At 44.8% G+C, this 17,062-nt stretch overlaps 1 protein-coding gene across 2 annotated transcripts in view; it reads right to left on the reverse strand.

Annotated features, from left to right (window-relative positions):
- The window catches only part of MICU3 (mitochondrial calcium uptake family member 3), a 78,800-nt gene that overhangs the window by 29,524 nt on the left and 32,214 nt on the right, over positions 1 to 17,062 (reverse strand). For both annotated transcript variants that reach the window (XR_011970820.1, XM_072625659.1), the window contains exons 3-7: positions 14,996 to 15,027; positions 11,641 to 11,719; positions 9,176 to 9,223; positions 4,948 to 5,030; positions 2,074 to 2,145 (exon numbers count right to left, since the gene is read on the reverse strand). Coding sequence is in view for 1 of the 2 variants with exons in the window: in XM_072625659.1 (XP_072481760.1) it covers positions 2,074 to 2,145; positions 4,948 to 5,030; positions 9,176 to 9,223; positions 11,641 to 11,719; positions 14,996 to 15,027 (314 nt within the window). In the remaining variant the exon portion in view is untranslated. The remainder of the gene's footprint in view (positions 1 to 2,073; positions 2,146 to 4,947; positions 5,031 to 9,175; positions 9,224 to 11,640; positions 11,720 to 14,995; positions 15,028 to 17,062) is intronic.

Consider the following 17,062-nt stretch of genomic DNA (forward strand, 5'->3'; position numbering starts at 1 on the left):
GTGGCCACCTCTAATCTTGGAGACGGCTTAAACAAGTTAGGTGACCCCTGTGTGGGCATACAAATACATGTCAGAGGCAGAATCTGAACTCAGATCTTGCTGACTCTAAGGTCACCATTTGATCCATGACACCAGAATGCATTTCCTATCTATGCATTAAAGCAAGTCACCTAGTTACCTATACTAGGTAATATCTTGTTAGTCTGTATCTAGCTGAAAGTAAAATCACTTCCATAAACCCCCCAAATTTAGACTTTTCACGAATTATGAGAGGCCTTCCCTGGATAGTTTGGATTATCCTCTATTACACTGAGTAACAGCATGACAGTCTTTGGTGGTTACCTGCCCTGGTGCCTCAGGTTCATTAGGGATGCTTCCCTTGGGGATATGTAAATGCACCAGCCCGAAAAAGAGGAAGAGGAGGACACAGGTCCACATGAGCCTCCCTGAGGGCAGATGGTCGGAAAGACCTTGGATCTGCATTAGTGGAGAAAGTGAAATCCCACCTTCTTCAAAAGTTACAGTAATCAAGGGCATTCTGAAAGCATCTCCCCAAGTGGTGTGTGTGTGTGTGTGTGTGTGTGTGCATCTGTATATATAGATACACACGCACAGACACACACATAAATACATTCACATGTCTATGTGTATCTATATATATATATATATATATCTCTGTGGTTTTTTTTTTTTTTTGAATGTTGAAACACAGAGAGTAACTAGCAATCCGCAACAGATCTTCATGATGCTGAGTAGGAACAGCAGTTTGTCATTGGTACCACTGACTGACAGGCCAAGCGCTGGCCTTGGTACTGAGCCCTATAGACTGCAGCTCATCTCTCCAGTCTGAGTCTTTGCACACATCACTTCCATGCCTGTGGTCCTTTCCCTCTGCAATTTCTCCTAGGAGACTCCCTAGAAGCCCCATCAACAGTTTCTTCCATTCCCACCAAAGATGCTTGGCATTCATCCTGCACCGAAAAAAATAAACTCTGCCAGGAGGGAGACAGTTGTATGCTCAGCATCTAGCTCCTGCTTGGGCGTCAGCAGACCATCAAAAAACAATTCTTGAATTGCACTGGGGCAGTTCCCTGGGCTCTCTGGGGTGAGGGTCTTTAAAGTGGGGCTGTAGTCTGACCCTAAGGGGTGTGTGATGAACCAGTCTAAGGGTAGGGAGATGGGCCACTCCTGATGCCAACCTCCTCATGATAGTCAACCATGAAACTCACCTCCAGCACCACCATACCTCTCCATCACTTAAGACAACTGACCCCCCTTTGGCAATTCTTCTGTGAGTTTCCAAACCCTTCTCCCCTTTGGAGATGGACACTGGCCCCTCAGGGCAGTTGTGACTTCACCCTGAATGAAGCAGATCCACAAATGCCACTGGAAAGATTATCCCTCCCAAGCCCCTGCATGCCTGTCTTGATGGGGGCAGATGACTCAAAACATTGGTGACCACTGCTCTAGGGCACTGTGATGAGGTGTTGCTAAGGCAAACTTGACCTTCTATCTAACCCAGTGGCACAGCATGGGACTGGATGACAGCCTCAGAACTGGTTCTGGAGACATGCATGAATGCTCCTCCTGGGATGGCCTGCCGATGTCTCTTAGCCCTTCGTGGCCCCGGCAGTTGCTCTTCTCGAGATACTGGAGCTGAGAACCCTACCTTCTGGTGATGACTCTCACTGAGCTTGGTGGACATGGAACCTGTGACCAAGCTCCTCAGTCTGGCCCAGCCTAGGGCGACCAAGGGAGAGGAAACTGAATGTAAAATAAATTCACCTTTACAGTTTCCCTTGTACAAGGTCACATGCTTCCATCGATGTCCCTTCCAATCCTGCTGCCACCCAAAATGACTTAATGGACCACTGACACTTCTTGTGACAGTGACAGCCCATCACTATGCCCGATAACAAGGTCAGCACTTAGTGCCAGTGGATGTACCCCCTGCAGCCCTTGTCAGAGAGCAGGACAGGAGAACACTCTAGGGCTCAGACATGCCAGGATTCTCTGAGCCTGGGGTTTGGGGCCTGACCAAGGCCTAGCCCAGAAGGATAGAAGTGCCCTTACCAACAGTGCCCGTTTCTCCTCGTCTCCTTTTGCTTCTCTCCTTTCATTTTTTTTCCTGAATATTTCTTGAAGCTGAAAATGACAATAACCAGATGTTACACTTCCCAAGGCCTCATTTTTGTTCATTGCCCCTCTACCCCTACTTGCTCTGATTACACAGATGTTCACTCTCCTTGGAACAACCCTGAGAAGGGGCAGGGTCAGGTGTTATTCCCCCCATTTTGCCGAGGAACAACTGATATTGGGGGCAAATAATAATGGCATCCTGCCTCACTCAAGTGCTCTGAACTGGACAAGCATTTTCCAGAATAGTTTTTGAGTCGCACAGTCCAAGGACTGCTGCTCCCATCTTACAGATGCTAAGAGTTCAGTGCATTGGTAGAATAGAAGGACCTGGGTATCATTCTCTGGGACTCAGTTTCCTCATCTTCACAACAAAGGGGGAGGCCCTCCCAATCTCTCCATTCAATGAAGCATTGGTCTCCTGACTTGCTCAGGGTGACATGACTCCTGAGTAGATGCCAGGACTTGTGTGTTTGGGTCAGAGCTCTGTATAATATCCTATCTTTCCCAAGGCCCCCCCAGAGCTGCCATGAGGCCAAGCCTCATGAATTCATCAAGCTCAGGTCATGCAAACTAAGCTTATTTCATTGATTGACTAGGTCACTGGACTTGTATGCCAAGGGAATGCTTACAGATTGGAGGTCAGCTGCATTTTAGTCAAACAAGTGATAAAATCCCTTAACTTCTCAGTGTTCTCGGTAACCCCTTAGTATCATTAATGATGAGAATGATAATAGTAGTGGCAGGTAGCATCGATAAAGGGCCCACTGGGTTCCAGGCACTGTGCTAAGCACTTTACAAACAAGATCTCCTGGGAGGTAGGGGCTATTATGATCCCCATTTTACAGATGAGGAAACTGAGGCAAGCAGAAATGAAATGACTTTCCCAGGGTCACCCTCCTGATTCCAGGCCCAGCACCCTGTGCACTGCAGTGCCCTCTAGCCTCCCATTAACTGCCAGGAAGGCATCTATTTCTCTTCTCTTTGACTTCAAGGTCTCTCCACAGAGGTCACTGAAATATTGATGACTGTATTACTCTACTGTTCAAAAAAACCTTATACCTTACCACTCTATAAACTATGACTGACTTCATTAGCACTGACATAATGTGACATGTGCCCAGACTGTGACATGAGCTCTGAAGCATGGCCTCCCCTCCTGGCAATGAGCCCAGGACCTTCCTGGATCTCTTCTGGGCTGCTAACACCAGCAGAGGGGCTTGCAGGAAGGCTCTGGGTGCAGTCTGCCTTCTTCTGTTACACGTTTCCTAGGACAGTCCCTGGACTCAGCAGCAGCTGCCACTAGAGCAGGCTACATCTTGGAGTTCCTTAGAAGCCTTGTTTGGACACAGAAGGGCACTTCGGTCCCAACTCCAGACCTTGCCTGAGGGCTTACACATCACACCACTCCTCAAGGAGATGTGATGTTGGATTCCACAACCCAGAAGGATGCTTCTTGTACTTCTGGAGGGATATCTGTACTTACAGGCTCATGCAGAACCTTCAAATCTCTCAGTTTCTATAGGTCTTTCGTTGCTTAACTGGGCCCACAAGGAGCTCTTCAAAGACACATGACCATGCTGCAAAATCAATAGTATGAGCCAGAAGCTCTGGTGGTGTGTTGAGGTTTTAGTGTGTAATTAGTTTTTAAGCCTATCAGTGCACTAATTAGGATGCAGGGGTAAGATTTATCATACTAGGATTTTAGGTTGAGAGGAGATCAATCCAGAACAGGTCATTGGGAAATAACAGTTGGGACCTAGTGTAGAACAAAGGAGAGAGCACCTCCTAAGGCTGTAATGTGGAACCGTGTGGAGGAGGGGGAAGCCCTCCGCAGGTAGCAGAGGGATCAGTTTTGGGGCACTGGAGAGTATGTACAAAGAGTTGGGTCTGAACAGGACAAAGATTTGCCCTTTTGGCAGGTTAAGAGAAAGGGGAATTGATTCAAGACAGGCGCTTCTGTCAACTCGGGAGATGTGTGTTTAGAGGTGCACACAAATGGTAACTCAAGTTAGGGGGGAGGGAAGGGGGCAGTGGTAGTGAAGACAAGAGCCAGTGGAGGGGACCAAGAAGGAGCTGCTAGAGGGAATCCCAAGAACTAAGGTCAGGACAGGAAGGACCGTTAAGAGCAAGTGTCAGGGATGACCAGCGTTCTCCCTTCACTGGTTCTCAGTTTCCTCTTCTGTAAAATGAGGGGGTTGGATTAAAGCCCTTCCCAAATCCTCTGATTCCTGTGACTGAAGGAGACCAGGAGGGGCCTAGCAGGCATGAAGAGGCCCCAAGGACATGATGGGGGCTAGAAGGGCACATGGCAGACAAACAGAGCATGCACAACCAGAGGGGAGATCGGCCACGTTACAAACATGCATCATGCACGAGGTAAAACTGCTAAAAACCCCAGTTTTACTGAGAGGCTCTGCAGCAGACCAAAGGACAGCCTTTTCATGTGCACAGGGTGAAGCACAAATGGTATTTCAATTTTCTCAGCCACAGTCTGTATGTAGAGACAGCAACAGCATCTCAAAGGTTTACAGAATTATTTTGTGTATAGGAGCACATGAAGGTGTGACTATGCATGTGTGCAGGGACTAAACACACACAGGTGTAGACTTCTCAAGCACATTGGAAACATTAGCAAATATGAAAATCAAGGTTAGCCTTGTCATACTTTGTATATAATTGAGGCTTTTCAAACTATAGGGCATATTTCTATACATTTCCTTACTGTTCTATTGTACTAGATAGCATTCAAACATGAAATGAAATAATGAACTATTTAACAATGATCAAAGTCAATACTAATTTACATACCACCAGAAACTCCTTTTTATCCACCATCTCATTGCCATCAGTATCAAACATATTGAAAGCTATTTTAAAACCTGCATGAGGCTCTGCCAAAAGAGTAGAAAAGGGACCCGTGAGCTCAGCACAATGTATTGTAAGCTATAAAATTCATGTCAGTCATGAGGAATCACTCGTTGTCCATAGACACAGACTTCCACCCAGTCAACACACCATATGTTTCTCTAAGGGATGGGGTTCCCAGCCCCCAGAGTCCCAGAAGGCCTAGAATGATTCACAAGGTGTTAATGAGCTGTTAAATGGAGACTTGGAGATACTGAAAGCCTGTGAAGAGACTCCTGTGGAGGGAAAGAACGGAATTTCTCTCTTTTCTTGCTACTCCACCAACAGCCTCGAGAGGACGTTATTAGACCAAGAAGAAATAGCAGAGAACTGAGACAAATAATCCAAGCAGGGATGGGAATGGAGAGACAGTCTCTTGAGAGAATAAGCAGCTTTGAGGAGTGTGAACTGTAGAAATTGAGAGTGGGACTATGGAGTGGAGCAGACTCTGAGCAAAACATAGCAGTTAGGGGGAATTGCATGAGGGCTCTGTGAAGAGAGAAAGGCCTCCAAGGGTTGGGAGTGTTTTGGCACATCCCTGCCATTTAAGTTTGTGATTGTCTACACTTGTTGAAAAGTGTACCCAAGTTTTAAAAAAGTAATGTCTTCTAATTACCATTCTTGCTATGTCATCTGAGCAAATACCTTTGCCAATAACTAATTGTAGTCTACTGGCTGACTGTTAATCAGAAGCACACTGGTGGGGGCTCATGAGCTACAATAGTAGGAGTAGCCATGTATAAGGTACCTTAGAACCTGAAATGGTAGCCACCCTTTTGGTCCTCAACCTACAAGTATGAGTGTGAGTTGGGAGAATGACTTAGGAGGGATGTTACCTTTCTATTTAGAATACTGGCAAATATTTTTCCAAGGGAAAAGTGACTGAGAACCATAGGAAAACAAGATGGTAAAGTCAGGAGTCTTACAAGTCATCTTCCCCAGTTGCCATTTTATAGATCTAGGTGTGTGCAAGTGTGCAAGAGCGTATATGCACACACACACTATTGACAGTGATACCTCTACTAATGAATAGGATGCAGTACGGTGAAATAGTTCTTTGTCAGAAATTTTATAACTATAGGGTAAAACAGTAAGGAAGAATTAGGGATGTTTTCTGGGATATCAGGTAATGGTGATTATAGTTTAAAATCATTAAATACTAAAATGATGTTAAATTCAGAGAATACCATAAATATATGTCATAGATGTTTTAAATGCATAGATAGGAAGATTATATCTGTGGCATTCCCTGGATCAGTTTGCCCATCTGACTATTGAGGAGATATGTCATGTACATAAGTGGCCCAGCCAGACTGGAGCTAATTCTACCCAAAATGGATAGATATAACCAGATTGTGAAAGAGTTTTAAATGCCAGAGGTATTTGTATTTTATCTTAAAGGCAATAGGGAGTCATGAAGCTTCTTGAACTGGGGATGATGTGGTCACACCTACACTTCAGGGATATCTGAAGTATAGCCTGGAGAGGAAAAGAATTATGGGAGAAAAGTGTAAGGGGAGGGGACCTGCTGTAGTCATGGGAAACAAGTAGCATTGGCAGGGGGGTATCAAGATATTAATAGCTGGGGAGGAAGGTGAACATCTTTCTCTAAATGAATCAGAAGGAGCAACATACTTGGCTGGGCTGAGCATGGGTCAGGCCCCAGGGAGCATTAAGTAGTTATGCTCTAGAGAGATCAGTAGTTGGGCAGGTGCAGGCCAGGAGCTACTTGTGGAGAAGCTAGAAAGATTTTGGCCTCTGTACCAGCCCAGGACCACTCCAATGCTGGTCTGTTTCTGTAACATTCTACCTGTGGAGGAAGGGGGAGAAGAGGGCATTTCTCTCTCTTCACCTGCTGCAGTATTTGCTAGTACTATCCATCCAGAAGATGGTTCCTTGTCTGAGAAGTTGGGCATTAGTCTGAGGCATGGTTGAGGGGCAGAGACACAGACTTCAGACAGACGGGTCTAAGTTCCATGAATCTAGTTACCTAGCCTTGTTAAGATAGACTTAGAAGAAATAGCGCATTTAGGGTTAGGATTAGGGTCAAAGAAGGCGCTGGTGTAACATGGTTACCAAAATAATCTTTAAAAATTTAGCTATTAAAAATGTCCTAATGAAAAAACAATGGCTTCCAAGACTGTTATACTCCCAGTTACTTGTAAAAAGCTGATGCCACATTAACTCAGGCAGGTGTGGCAGGAGTGGCTGAGGCTAGATGTGACAGTTCTTATAACTGATTACGCTTATGGACCCCAGCATCAAGGAAGACGGAAACACTGTGATCTTGTGTCCGGGCAGTCACCTCAGGTTTAGAAGCACCAGCAGTTAGGAAACTAAAACAAAAACAGCTGAGTCAGTCCTTAAAGTTTCCCTGAGAGCCCCCTCACCCCAAACACAATTATATGTCTTAGTCTTTTAAAAATAAACCTGAAGTCATCCTTCAAAGAAGTCAGCCCAAATGCCTTTTTTGAAACATTTGACCTTTTCTTCTAAGACAGCTACGTTCAAATAGGGGGCCCCCTCTCTTTGTCATTACCTGTCCTGAACCCCCTGAACCTGTCAATAGGATAGGTCCCAGGCTTCCTCCCCCACCCTCCACTGTGTAAATCTGCATTGGCAACTCATACACATCCGACACCTTGTTTAAGAGGAGGCTGGTGAGAAAGACAAGCTCCCTAAACCTCACAAGGGGACTAGTGAGAAGCATACTCAAGAAGGAAGGAAACCGTCCCATTGTTGCAGGCATGTCTCTGGCTGCCTCCTAGATCCAACGCTAAATCTGGCGAAGAAGATTTGCAAATACAAATGGAAAGAGAATCAGCATCGTCAGTGGGGAGAATAACACAGAACAACAGATGACTGCTGGAGGAGCCCAGTGTTAATGCATATTAAAGACATTTCTGGAGCACCAGAGGGTTCATGAAGCACAGGGTCACTGCTACACAATCCACACAGGTGGGACCATGCCCTCCCCCAACTGCCGCAGGGCCAATCTGAGCTCAGTCCTAGCATCCTTTCTCATTTGGACATCATGGCTACATGACTGGTCCGAAAATGATCTGAGGGTGAGTGCTGGAAAGACCTCAGCGAGTCTAGCCCCTTCACTTGACAGAGGAAGAAATGAAAGCTATCACTTATCCCAGGGCCCCCAGGGAGTAAGTGGCAGAGTTGGGATGTGAACCTAGCTCCTTTGGTGCCAATCCAGCACTCCTTCCATTCCACCACGCTGGCATTTGAAACTTCTGTTGCAGGTAGCTCAATTACACGCACTTCTCTCCATTCCCCGCCCCCCTCCAATTTGGTCTTCCTTACCTCTGTGGATCCTGTTCTCAGAGGTCAGGCTACTTTAATGTTAGGCATTCTATTCCCTTGATTTCTGGGCGTCCCCTAAAGCAAATCCCCTACTCATGCCTCCCTCCAGGGGGTCCTCTTGGTGCGGCCCTGGGTTTATGCCAGGCTATTTGGAAAGGCTCAGAGTGTCTAAAAGGTCACAACAACTTGCACAGACTGCCTATTAAGTAGCAGGTCTGAGATCTGCATGGAGAGAGGGAACATCCATTCCTCAAAATCAGGGATATTTCAAGCATCATTTGAAGGGTCTGACGTCCAGGCTCTGCCTCCCCCTCCCAGAGCACCCTCTTCTCTCATTCTCCTAATGTTTCCCACTGTGCTTTCAGCACCTTTGCCATCGTCCATCCTAGAGCAACGGTAGGTCACCTACCATTCCCTAACCAACTTTACATTAACTCACTTCTTTCTCAACCTTTCACCTTCTCATTCTCTCATACCATCAATATTCAAAATCAAATCAAACGTAATACTCGAGCACCTCCATGTAAGGCCACTCACAATGAATGGCATCTGTCAGATCCCATCCAAGAGGCTTTAGTTGGCACAGGCGCAGCAGGAAAGGTGGGCTCCTCCCACGGCATCTTCCTAGGATGACTCAGTAGTCTTGACCCTGTGCTTTGGGATCTGACTTCTACCACAGGACACAAGACGGACGCCCAAGGCTGTTTGGAATCTTACGTCTATACTGTCTTACCCACCTGACTCCCCCCAAACCCAGAGGTCATTAATAGGAAATGTTCACACTAGCAAAATAACAGATTGTAACTAGTATACTTACTTGTTAAAATACATAAAAGAAACAGGTACTCTGTGTAAGAAATCACACCTGGGAAGAAAAAACAGCCATCAGCTCAGATTCACAGAAAGGGGGCATAATCTTACTCTGTCTGTCGTATCGATGCACACTCATGCTTAGATAGAAAGGTTCTGCCTGTGGAGAGAACAGGCAGAGAGAGACGACAATTCTCTAGCATGTATTAAATTTTGGGTTAGATTGGAATATGCTGCTTAATGAAATTGTAAATCTCTTATTTTCATAGACTCTTAGGTAAAGTGTCAAATCCTTCTTAGTGCTTATTAATGCAAACGGAAAGGCATATTATGGGCACAGCTCATATTATTAATTATTATTAATTTACTAACTTATTAATGCTCTCCCAAAGATCAGAAAAAGGAAGAATGATCCCATTTCCCTTCACTTCTTGTTAAAGTCACTTTTATGATGCATAATATTAACAGAAAATCAGCACAGAGGATGGAGAATCCAGTTTTCAGAGACGCTGCTTAATGGCTCTGCTGCTCGGAAAGGCAGGAACAGACGGTGACATGTTAGGCATGTTGCTTAGGAATGTGATTTCTGCTGGGCTTCAGAAAGAGGACAGGTCTGGGCCTGCACCCCTCCCTCTTGGGGGTTCCTTCCTGCGCCCAAGCCATGATTTGGTGCTCCTTGGGAAGGAGAAACGACTCTTAAGTACGGTCTTCTAAAAAAGTGTATGTGTGTGTGTATGTGTGTGTGTGTGTGTGTGTGTGTTGTGTACCACTTTTGAGCAAAGATCCCTGTGCTCCCTGTGACCTAGTAAGGAGAAGCTTTCCATTCATTTTAGAAGCATTGGCCTGTGGCTGGGTTCTTTCTTTGAGCTGCTCCAAACAAAACTAGGACTGGGGGCAGGATAGACCCACTGAAGACCAAGAAACCAGACCTGAAGTGAGCCTTTGCAACCCTCATGACATCATCCACAGTCTTTGCCGCTACCCTTTTTGTGGAGAACTAAAGCGAGCATGAAGAACTGTGAGGCTTGGGAAGGGAGCTTACCCTTGAAGGCCTTCTCTCATTTGGATAAAAATGACCTCTTGGCAGATGCTTCTGCTTGGCTGCCTTGGGTGGTCTGGGAGAAGAATTCTGGGATAGCCACTGTGCACTGAGAAGGCCTAGTACTTAGAGGTCATAAGGATCATTCAGAGAAGAAGGAAAGCAAAAATGGACTGAAACATAGGAAAGAAAGAAAATGGGCATGTAGTTGGCTGAGCTCCAGGCATGGGCCCTTGCTCCCCTTTTCCCAGGAGCTGATTAGAACAAAGAGATTCCAGAATTGATCAACATCATGTCATCTGTGTGAAACCTAGAGTCCCTATTATTGATAAAAGAAAGGCTGGGGCCCTTACTGACCCAAGAGGTCAGGCATTTATGCAAACTCAGCCAGAGTTCATGAGCAAGAAAGATGCAGAGGAAGCAGAAGATTATGTCTGGGACCTAGGAGGGTCTCAGAAAGAAAAGGTTGGCCATGAGATATACAAGGACAGCAGCTATTCAAGAATACCCTGGAGTACCAGAAGCCTTCTGGGGCTTTCAAGGCTGGAGAAAATGGAGACAGTTCACTGCAGGTAGAAACAATTTTTTAATGATTTCTGAATTAGGAACAGGGAATACTGTTCTGTTCATCTCATGGAGGAGGAATGTGGAGCATATGGGTTACCGAGCCCTCTGGAAAAGCTCGTGTGGGAGAAACTCTGACTAGGTTTGCTTTGACAGCCTAAATCCTCCACCTGCATCACAAGAACACACGTGGTTCACAAAGAGCCTGAACAGAGATCCTATGGAAACGGGCGCTGTCTAACAAAACATTTCTCCTAAAAAGTCATTTCCCATGGGAAGATCTGTCTGAGATGGGGCAGAGGCAACCAGCAGAGTCAGGAAGTGGGATACAAAATGTATGTGCCAAGGTGAGGAAGAGGTCAACAGCCCAGTGAAGCTGGCAAGGGCCTGGAGCTGAAGACGAGGGCAGGCAGAGGCCTGACCTTTTCTGCAGGACACAGCTGCTGGGGTCAGGGCCTGGGGTCTGGCTTAACAGCATTTCCTTGCTGCAAGGGAAGGTGGCAACAGAGATGAAAGAAGGGATGTAAACTGAAAATTGTTGTGTTCTACTGGAGGAACGATAAAGGAGATGGAAAGCCTGGAGATGACATCTTTCAGCTAGCTGCCAAATGACTCTATCAAGGCACATTTCTATGTTCCTTGAGAAAACTTTCATTTTGCCTTGTGGAACAGCATGGAAGGAAGGACATAGGTTTTGTGCGCATTAGTGATTCTTTATCAGATGCTATTCTCTTTTTAGAAACCATGGTCTTGATGCTTCTGCCCCTTGAAGAATAAAGCTGAATAGCTTTTAGAGAAACATTCCCAAAGTACGTCAACATAAAAGTGTCATAAAAAGTCCGAGTAACAAGGATAATCAATTAATTTACCTTTTTCCTTAAGATTTCGGAAAAGTTTTGATGATCCTTTCCAAGCTGGTGGTGTTTCTTTAAGCATTTCATTTAATTCCTACAAAATATTTTAATTGTTGTGCATGAGGAGAAAAATCCAACTTATCAAACAGGACGAGTTATTTAAATAACTATGTACGAATGTTCTGACTTGGGTAGAATTTAAACACACACACATGCACCTTTTCTTAGAAAGTCTTTCCCTATTTTTAAAAATTATTCTGTTGTGGCCATGAAAAAGGGAGTGAAGCAGGTGTCTCATCTAAAGAAAGTGGAATGTTGTGACAGAAGGTAAGTAAATGCAGAGATACTCCTGGCTGGTTACTGAATTGTGAGAAATCACAACGTTAGCAGAAATTGGACCTTATGGGACAGTTTCGGGAGACAACTTTATAAATGGGTGATTGGCCAGACAATGCCCCCATATGGTTTCTTTTTTAAAATTAATATTACAATTTTAAATTAATAATTAATTTAAAATTAATCTGTACTCTATCTCCCCAACAAATTAAAAAAAATAAGCCCCAAATAAAGCTCTCGTTACACATTTATGTAGTTCAGCAAAACAAGCTCCCACATTGGCCACATGCAAAGATGTCTGTCTCTTTCTGCATGTGAAGTTCTATCCCCTCTGCCTCCACCCGGAGCTGAGTGTTTCCTCTGCATTCTCTCTGACATGTGGTTTATCCTTTCATTGACTAGAGTTCTTAGTCTTTTCAAGTGGTTTTTTCTGCAACGTTGTCATCGTATAAATTGTTCTCCTAGTCCTGCTCACTGTGCGTTTCATCTGTTAACTCTCATGACGTCCGCCTCCCGCCACAATTTGTTTAGCCATTCCCCAACAGCACAAGCTGTTAGTTTTCAATTTTTGGCTACTGTGAAGAGTTGCTATAAATATGTTTGCACCTATGGATCCTTTTTTCTTTTCTTGACTTTTTGGTAGCAGTGTCAGTGAGACAAAGGGTTTGGTAACTCTCTGGACACACCTCCAATATGCTGTCTGAAATGGCTGGGCTGGTTTACAGGGCGGCCTACAGGCGCCAATGTGCTTGCTTTTACCCAGATCTTTCAACAGTGATCATTTTCCTCTTTAGTCACCTGGTGTGAGATAAAACCTCAAAGTTGCTTTAACTTGCATTTCCTTAATTATTAGTTATTTAGAGAATTTTTCGTATGATTGTCGATAACTTGAGTTTCTTCTTTTGAACACTGCCTGTTTACATCCACTGACTATTTATCAATAGGGGAATGGCTCTTATTCTTATGAATCTGAATCAGCTTCACATGTATGTATGCATATATCTATATTTTGGACGTGAGCTCTTTATCAGAGGAATTTGTAGTAAAGTTTTTTTCCCCTTCTAATTTTAGATTCGTTTCTAACATTAAATCAAAATTGTCCATTGTACCTTGTGAGAGCTTCCCTTATCCATAAATCAAAAAGGCAATTCCTACGTTGTTTCTCTAATTTGCTTATGATATGACTTTTTAGATCTACGTCACATGTCATAAGTCCCAGCTTATCTGGGTATATGGCTTGAAGTATTGGATTATACCTAATTTCTGCAAGATTGATGGACAGTTTTCCCAATAGTTTTTCTCAGTCTTTCCTTCATATTTGGAGTGTAGACACTTATCAAATGCTATCCTACTGTGCAGGCTGTGTACTTCATGTGTTTTACTGATCAACCAAATGGTTTGAGTGGGTACCCTTGGTACACAATACGGCTTCACAGATCACAGAGGATTTACTGAAAATGTATTAATGATGCCACTACCAATTACTGCTACCCTGGTCAGTGTTCTACTGTCTGTGCAGAACTCCCTGCTGGCTCCTCTATGACCAGACCCGTTGGTGGCCTGTCCTCCATATAGGAAGACCTTGGCAGCAACATCACCAGGAGCAGCCACTGTCCATACAGCACTTGTCTCTCAGGATTCCCCATCTTTAAGTAATCTGCCAAAGAGATGTTGGCTAGGTGACTGACTGCTGTGGGATCCAAGTGACTTCAGGGTTTGCCTTATTCCTGAGATGTAAGGGTCTTTTGGGAGCTGTTATATTCTGCTCCCCGGGGTCTGGTTAGTTGAAGGTCGGGGAGGGCTTCACCCCTTTCCTGTAGGTGGAGTGGGGTCTTGGCCTTATGAACTGAAGAAGACCCTGCTGGATGGCTCCGATTACCTGTTGACCTCACTCAAGCCCAGGGGGTTCTCGGAGGTCCTCAGAGCTTCACTGAAAAGCTTCCTTATTCCTAAAGCGGGGAATGCCTGACTTGCCAATAGCATTTGACTAAAGGTTTTTGTTGCTGTGACGTTTTTGCTACTCACAAGGCAGAGAAGTTCCAGGGCTCACTAGGAAGGGGCTTGCATTTTTCCATGTCCCCAACCCCTGGTCCCACAGCTGCACACAATTGTAACTCTCTCTCTCTCTCTCTCTCTCTCTCTCTCTCTCTCTCTCTCTCTCTCTCTCTCTCTCTCTCTCTCTCTCTCTCTCTCTCCTCTCTGTTTCTTCCTTTCCTCCTCTCCTTCACTCTGTATGCCCATCCCCTTCCAAATCTGGCATGAGCTTTTTAAAGGGAATGCATGTTACTTAGCTGCATCTTTCCCTAAGTTCCTCACTTCAGGATTTTTTTTTCCCAAGGAAATGCATCCTCTGACAACCTAAATTAAACCAAGTCCAACTTTGTGAATGTGTGTCAGGAGAAACTGAGAAGGGCCTCCAACACACTGGGAGCCCAGAGATAGGACAGGCAGGTATATATGGACTTTGATCTGATTCATTGAAGGGGATCCAAGATATCACAGACACACTGGAGTATTTAATGGACAAACATATCCACAGCTTAACCATCCTTTAGCGGACAGTTTTGTCCCTGGATGCTTTGTGCTAAATGTCATGCCAGGGTTCAAACAGTTATATGGGATTGACACTGTTTCTCAGTCTGTGGCTAAAGCCAAGAGAACATACATCTCTGCCTTCAGGTAGGAGCAGATGCCAATATAACAAGCATCAATCTCATCAGAATATATTGGGTAAAAAATACATGCTTTTTTCTTCTTCCTCCTCCTTCTCCAGAGAAACTACCAAATTTGGGCACCTGCAGGCTAAAGAGAGGTTCTAGAACTCTGGAGGTAGGGGGTGGAGGGATGGGGGTGGGAGGGAAGGGTGGGATGTGTAGAAACATTTGCCCAAGTCCCCATTCTATTTAAGGGCCCAATATTTTTGGAGTATTTACATATCTCTGACCAAAAAGACTGCTTTTGCTTACTCTGAAACCCACCATGCACCACCACCAAGCAGGCCGAGTCTGTGGGTGACACCCCAAATGCTTCTCACCTGTTTAGAAAGTGATCTCCATTGTTTAACACCTAAAACGAGCAAACAAAAAGTGAGGACATGAATGCCAAGAACTTACAAGGCTACGTTCATTCAAACTGTGAAGGAATAACAGCTCACATTTCCATAGCTAGCTTTCTTTATAAGCATAAATTGCTTTCTTTTGCTCTTATGTCCACTCGTAACTCGTTGTCTAACGAACAACACTTTTTTTGTCAATCACAAGTTTAGGACTTAGGGTTACTTTTAAAAAATCTATACTATCTCTATTGTAAAGACTCCCCAGTGGGTATCAGTATAAGAGAAATATGCTTTATACAGTTGTATGCTTCCTTAGTTTGATCTTAGGGTTAGCTCTGGTGCACATGCACATCACAGGGATGTAAGCAAACAAACAGTCCCACTAGGTAAACTGTCCATGCCAGGATACACCAAGGCTTCACCGAGTTAAGATTCCATCGGAGCTGAAACATTCATTGCCTGGTGGCCCAAGCTAATAGCGAGCACTTATACAGTACCTTTTGTGTGCCAGGGACTGGGCTAAGCACTTTATAGATCTCTCATCCTGTGAAGCAGGTGGTATTATGATTCCATTTTACAGGTAAGAAAACTCAAGCAATCAGAGGTCAAATAACTGACATAGAATCATACAGCTGGTAAAGTCTGAGGTGGGACTCGAGCTCAGCTTTTCCTGAGTGTTCTAGCCACTCCACTGTCCCCCAGCTGCCCACTGCATCCCAGGACATCGCCAGTTGTCTTGTCTTGCCACTGGACTCCGATGACTGGAGGAGAGAGTGAGGCTGATGACTGTGCGCAGGTTGGCCTCACTTCAACCCGATTCACCTCATGATGTCCTTGGTCCTCTTCAAGAACAACCACTACAGAACTCGTCTCATCTATATCACAGATCCTTCGGTGCACACCAGGGGTCCTTCCAGCCCAGCAGGGCCTGTGACAGCTCTGCTCTGAGGCCTTGCTGAGGAGACGAGGGTTCATTGTCATACCACGGCCAGCTTTGCTGTAGGCTCCAAACCAAAATGAATGCATCCCCATCATAAGGGGCTGCTTATGCCAGAAGACCACCTGGCAGTCTCTGTCTGAGATCACAAGCATTTGGCCGTCTTGATAAACTGAGAACGTTATTTCCTTAAATGTCTAAAGATTTCTGGCTCAGTCCTACTGTGAATAATAATGACAGTAATGGTGACGATAATGTCTTCTACCTGACATTGGACACTTTTTAACTGTACAAACATTTTCCTATAGAACATCACACGTTATCCTTACAGCAGACCTGCAGGGTGTGTGTGTGAGTGTTGTGCATGTGTGTGTGTTGGGGGGGGGGGGGGCAGGACGGTGCATAACAGTTGCTCTAAACTTCTTGGTAACAAGGTCAACCACAGCAGAGATCTGGAAGTTCTGTCTCTTACGTGATGCTACCAACGGAAATAAAAGGATTTAACTTGGATATTCTAATTTACCCTACAAAGAGAAAAAAGCAAATCCAAAGAGCACTGTGAGAAAAAACATGGAAAGTCAGGGGAGGCAGTGCACTTGGATCAAAGCGTTATCCTCTGTTGTCTTCTTACTTCTGAAGAAACTGTAGGGACACAGAGTGGGCACTGTTGGGCTAAAACCTGCTCAGCCTCGAACACAGACAGGCTACAAGCCACAATCCCAGAGACCTGCCTGCGCACCACAGGTTCCTCATGACCAGGAAATCATAAATGAGGCTTTTCCTTTGTGCATCAGACATGTAGTACGAGGGGCTACACATGGGGCACACACTTTCAAATGAGAGCACAGCATCATTAGCTCTACTTTGATGTTTTATTTTGTTACAAGAATGGCAGTAATCTGTAAGCGTATGTATCCACCGATCAAGCTAAAACTAAATAGAACAAAATTCAATTGAATAATAAAAAAGTAAAGAGAAAATCGGAAGGCTAAGATGAGAAGATCCAGCGTTCCGTGATGGCAGTTCTAGTCTGACCTCTCTGAAGAGGCTGTCAACTTTAAACAATGATAAATGAATTGAAGAGATTCGTTCTATCATAATTTCTTAGA

The sequence above is a fragment of the Notamacropus eugenii genome, chromosome 7 (genome assembly GCF_028372415.1).
Source record: "Notamacropus eugenii isolate mMacEug1 chromosome 7, mMacEug1.pri_v2, whole genome shotgun sequence".
In the NCBI taxonomy this organism is placed as follows: domain Eukaryota; kingdom Metazoa; phylum Chordata; class Mammalia; order Diprotodontia; family Macropodidae; genus Notamacropus; species Notamacropus eugenii.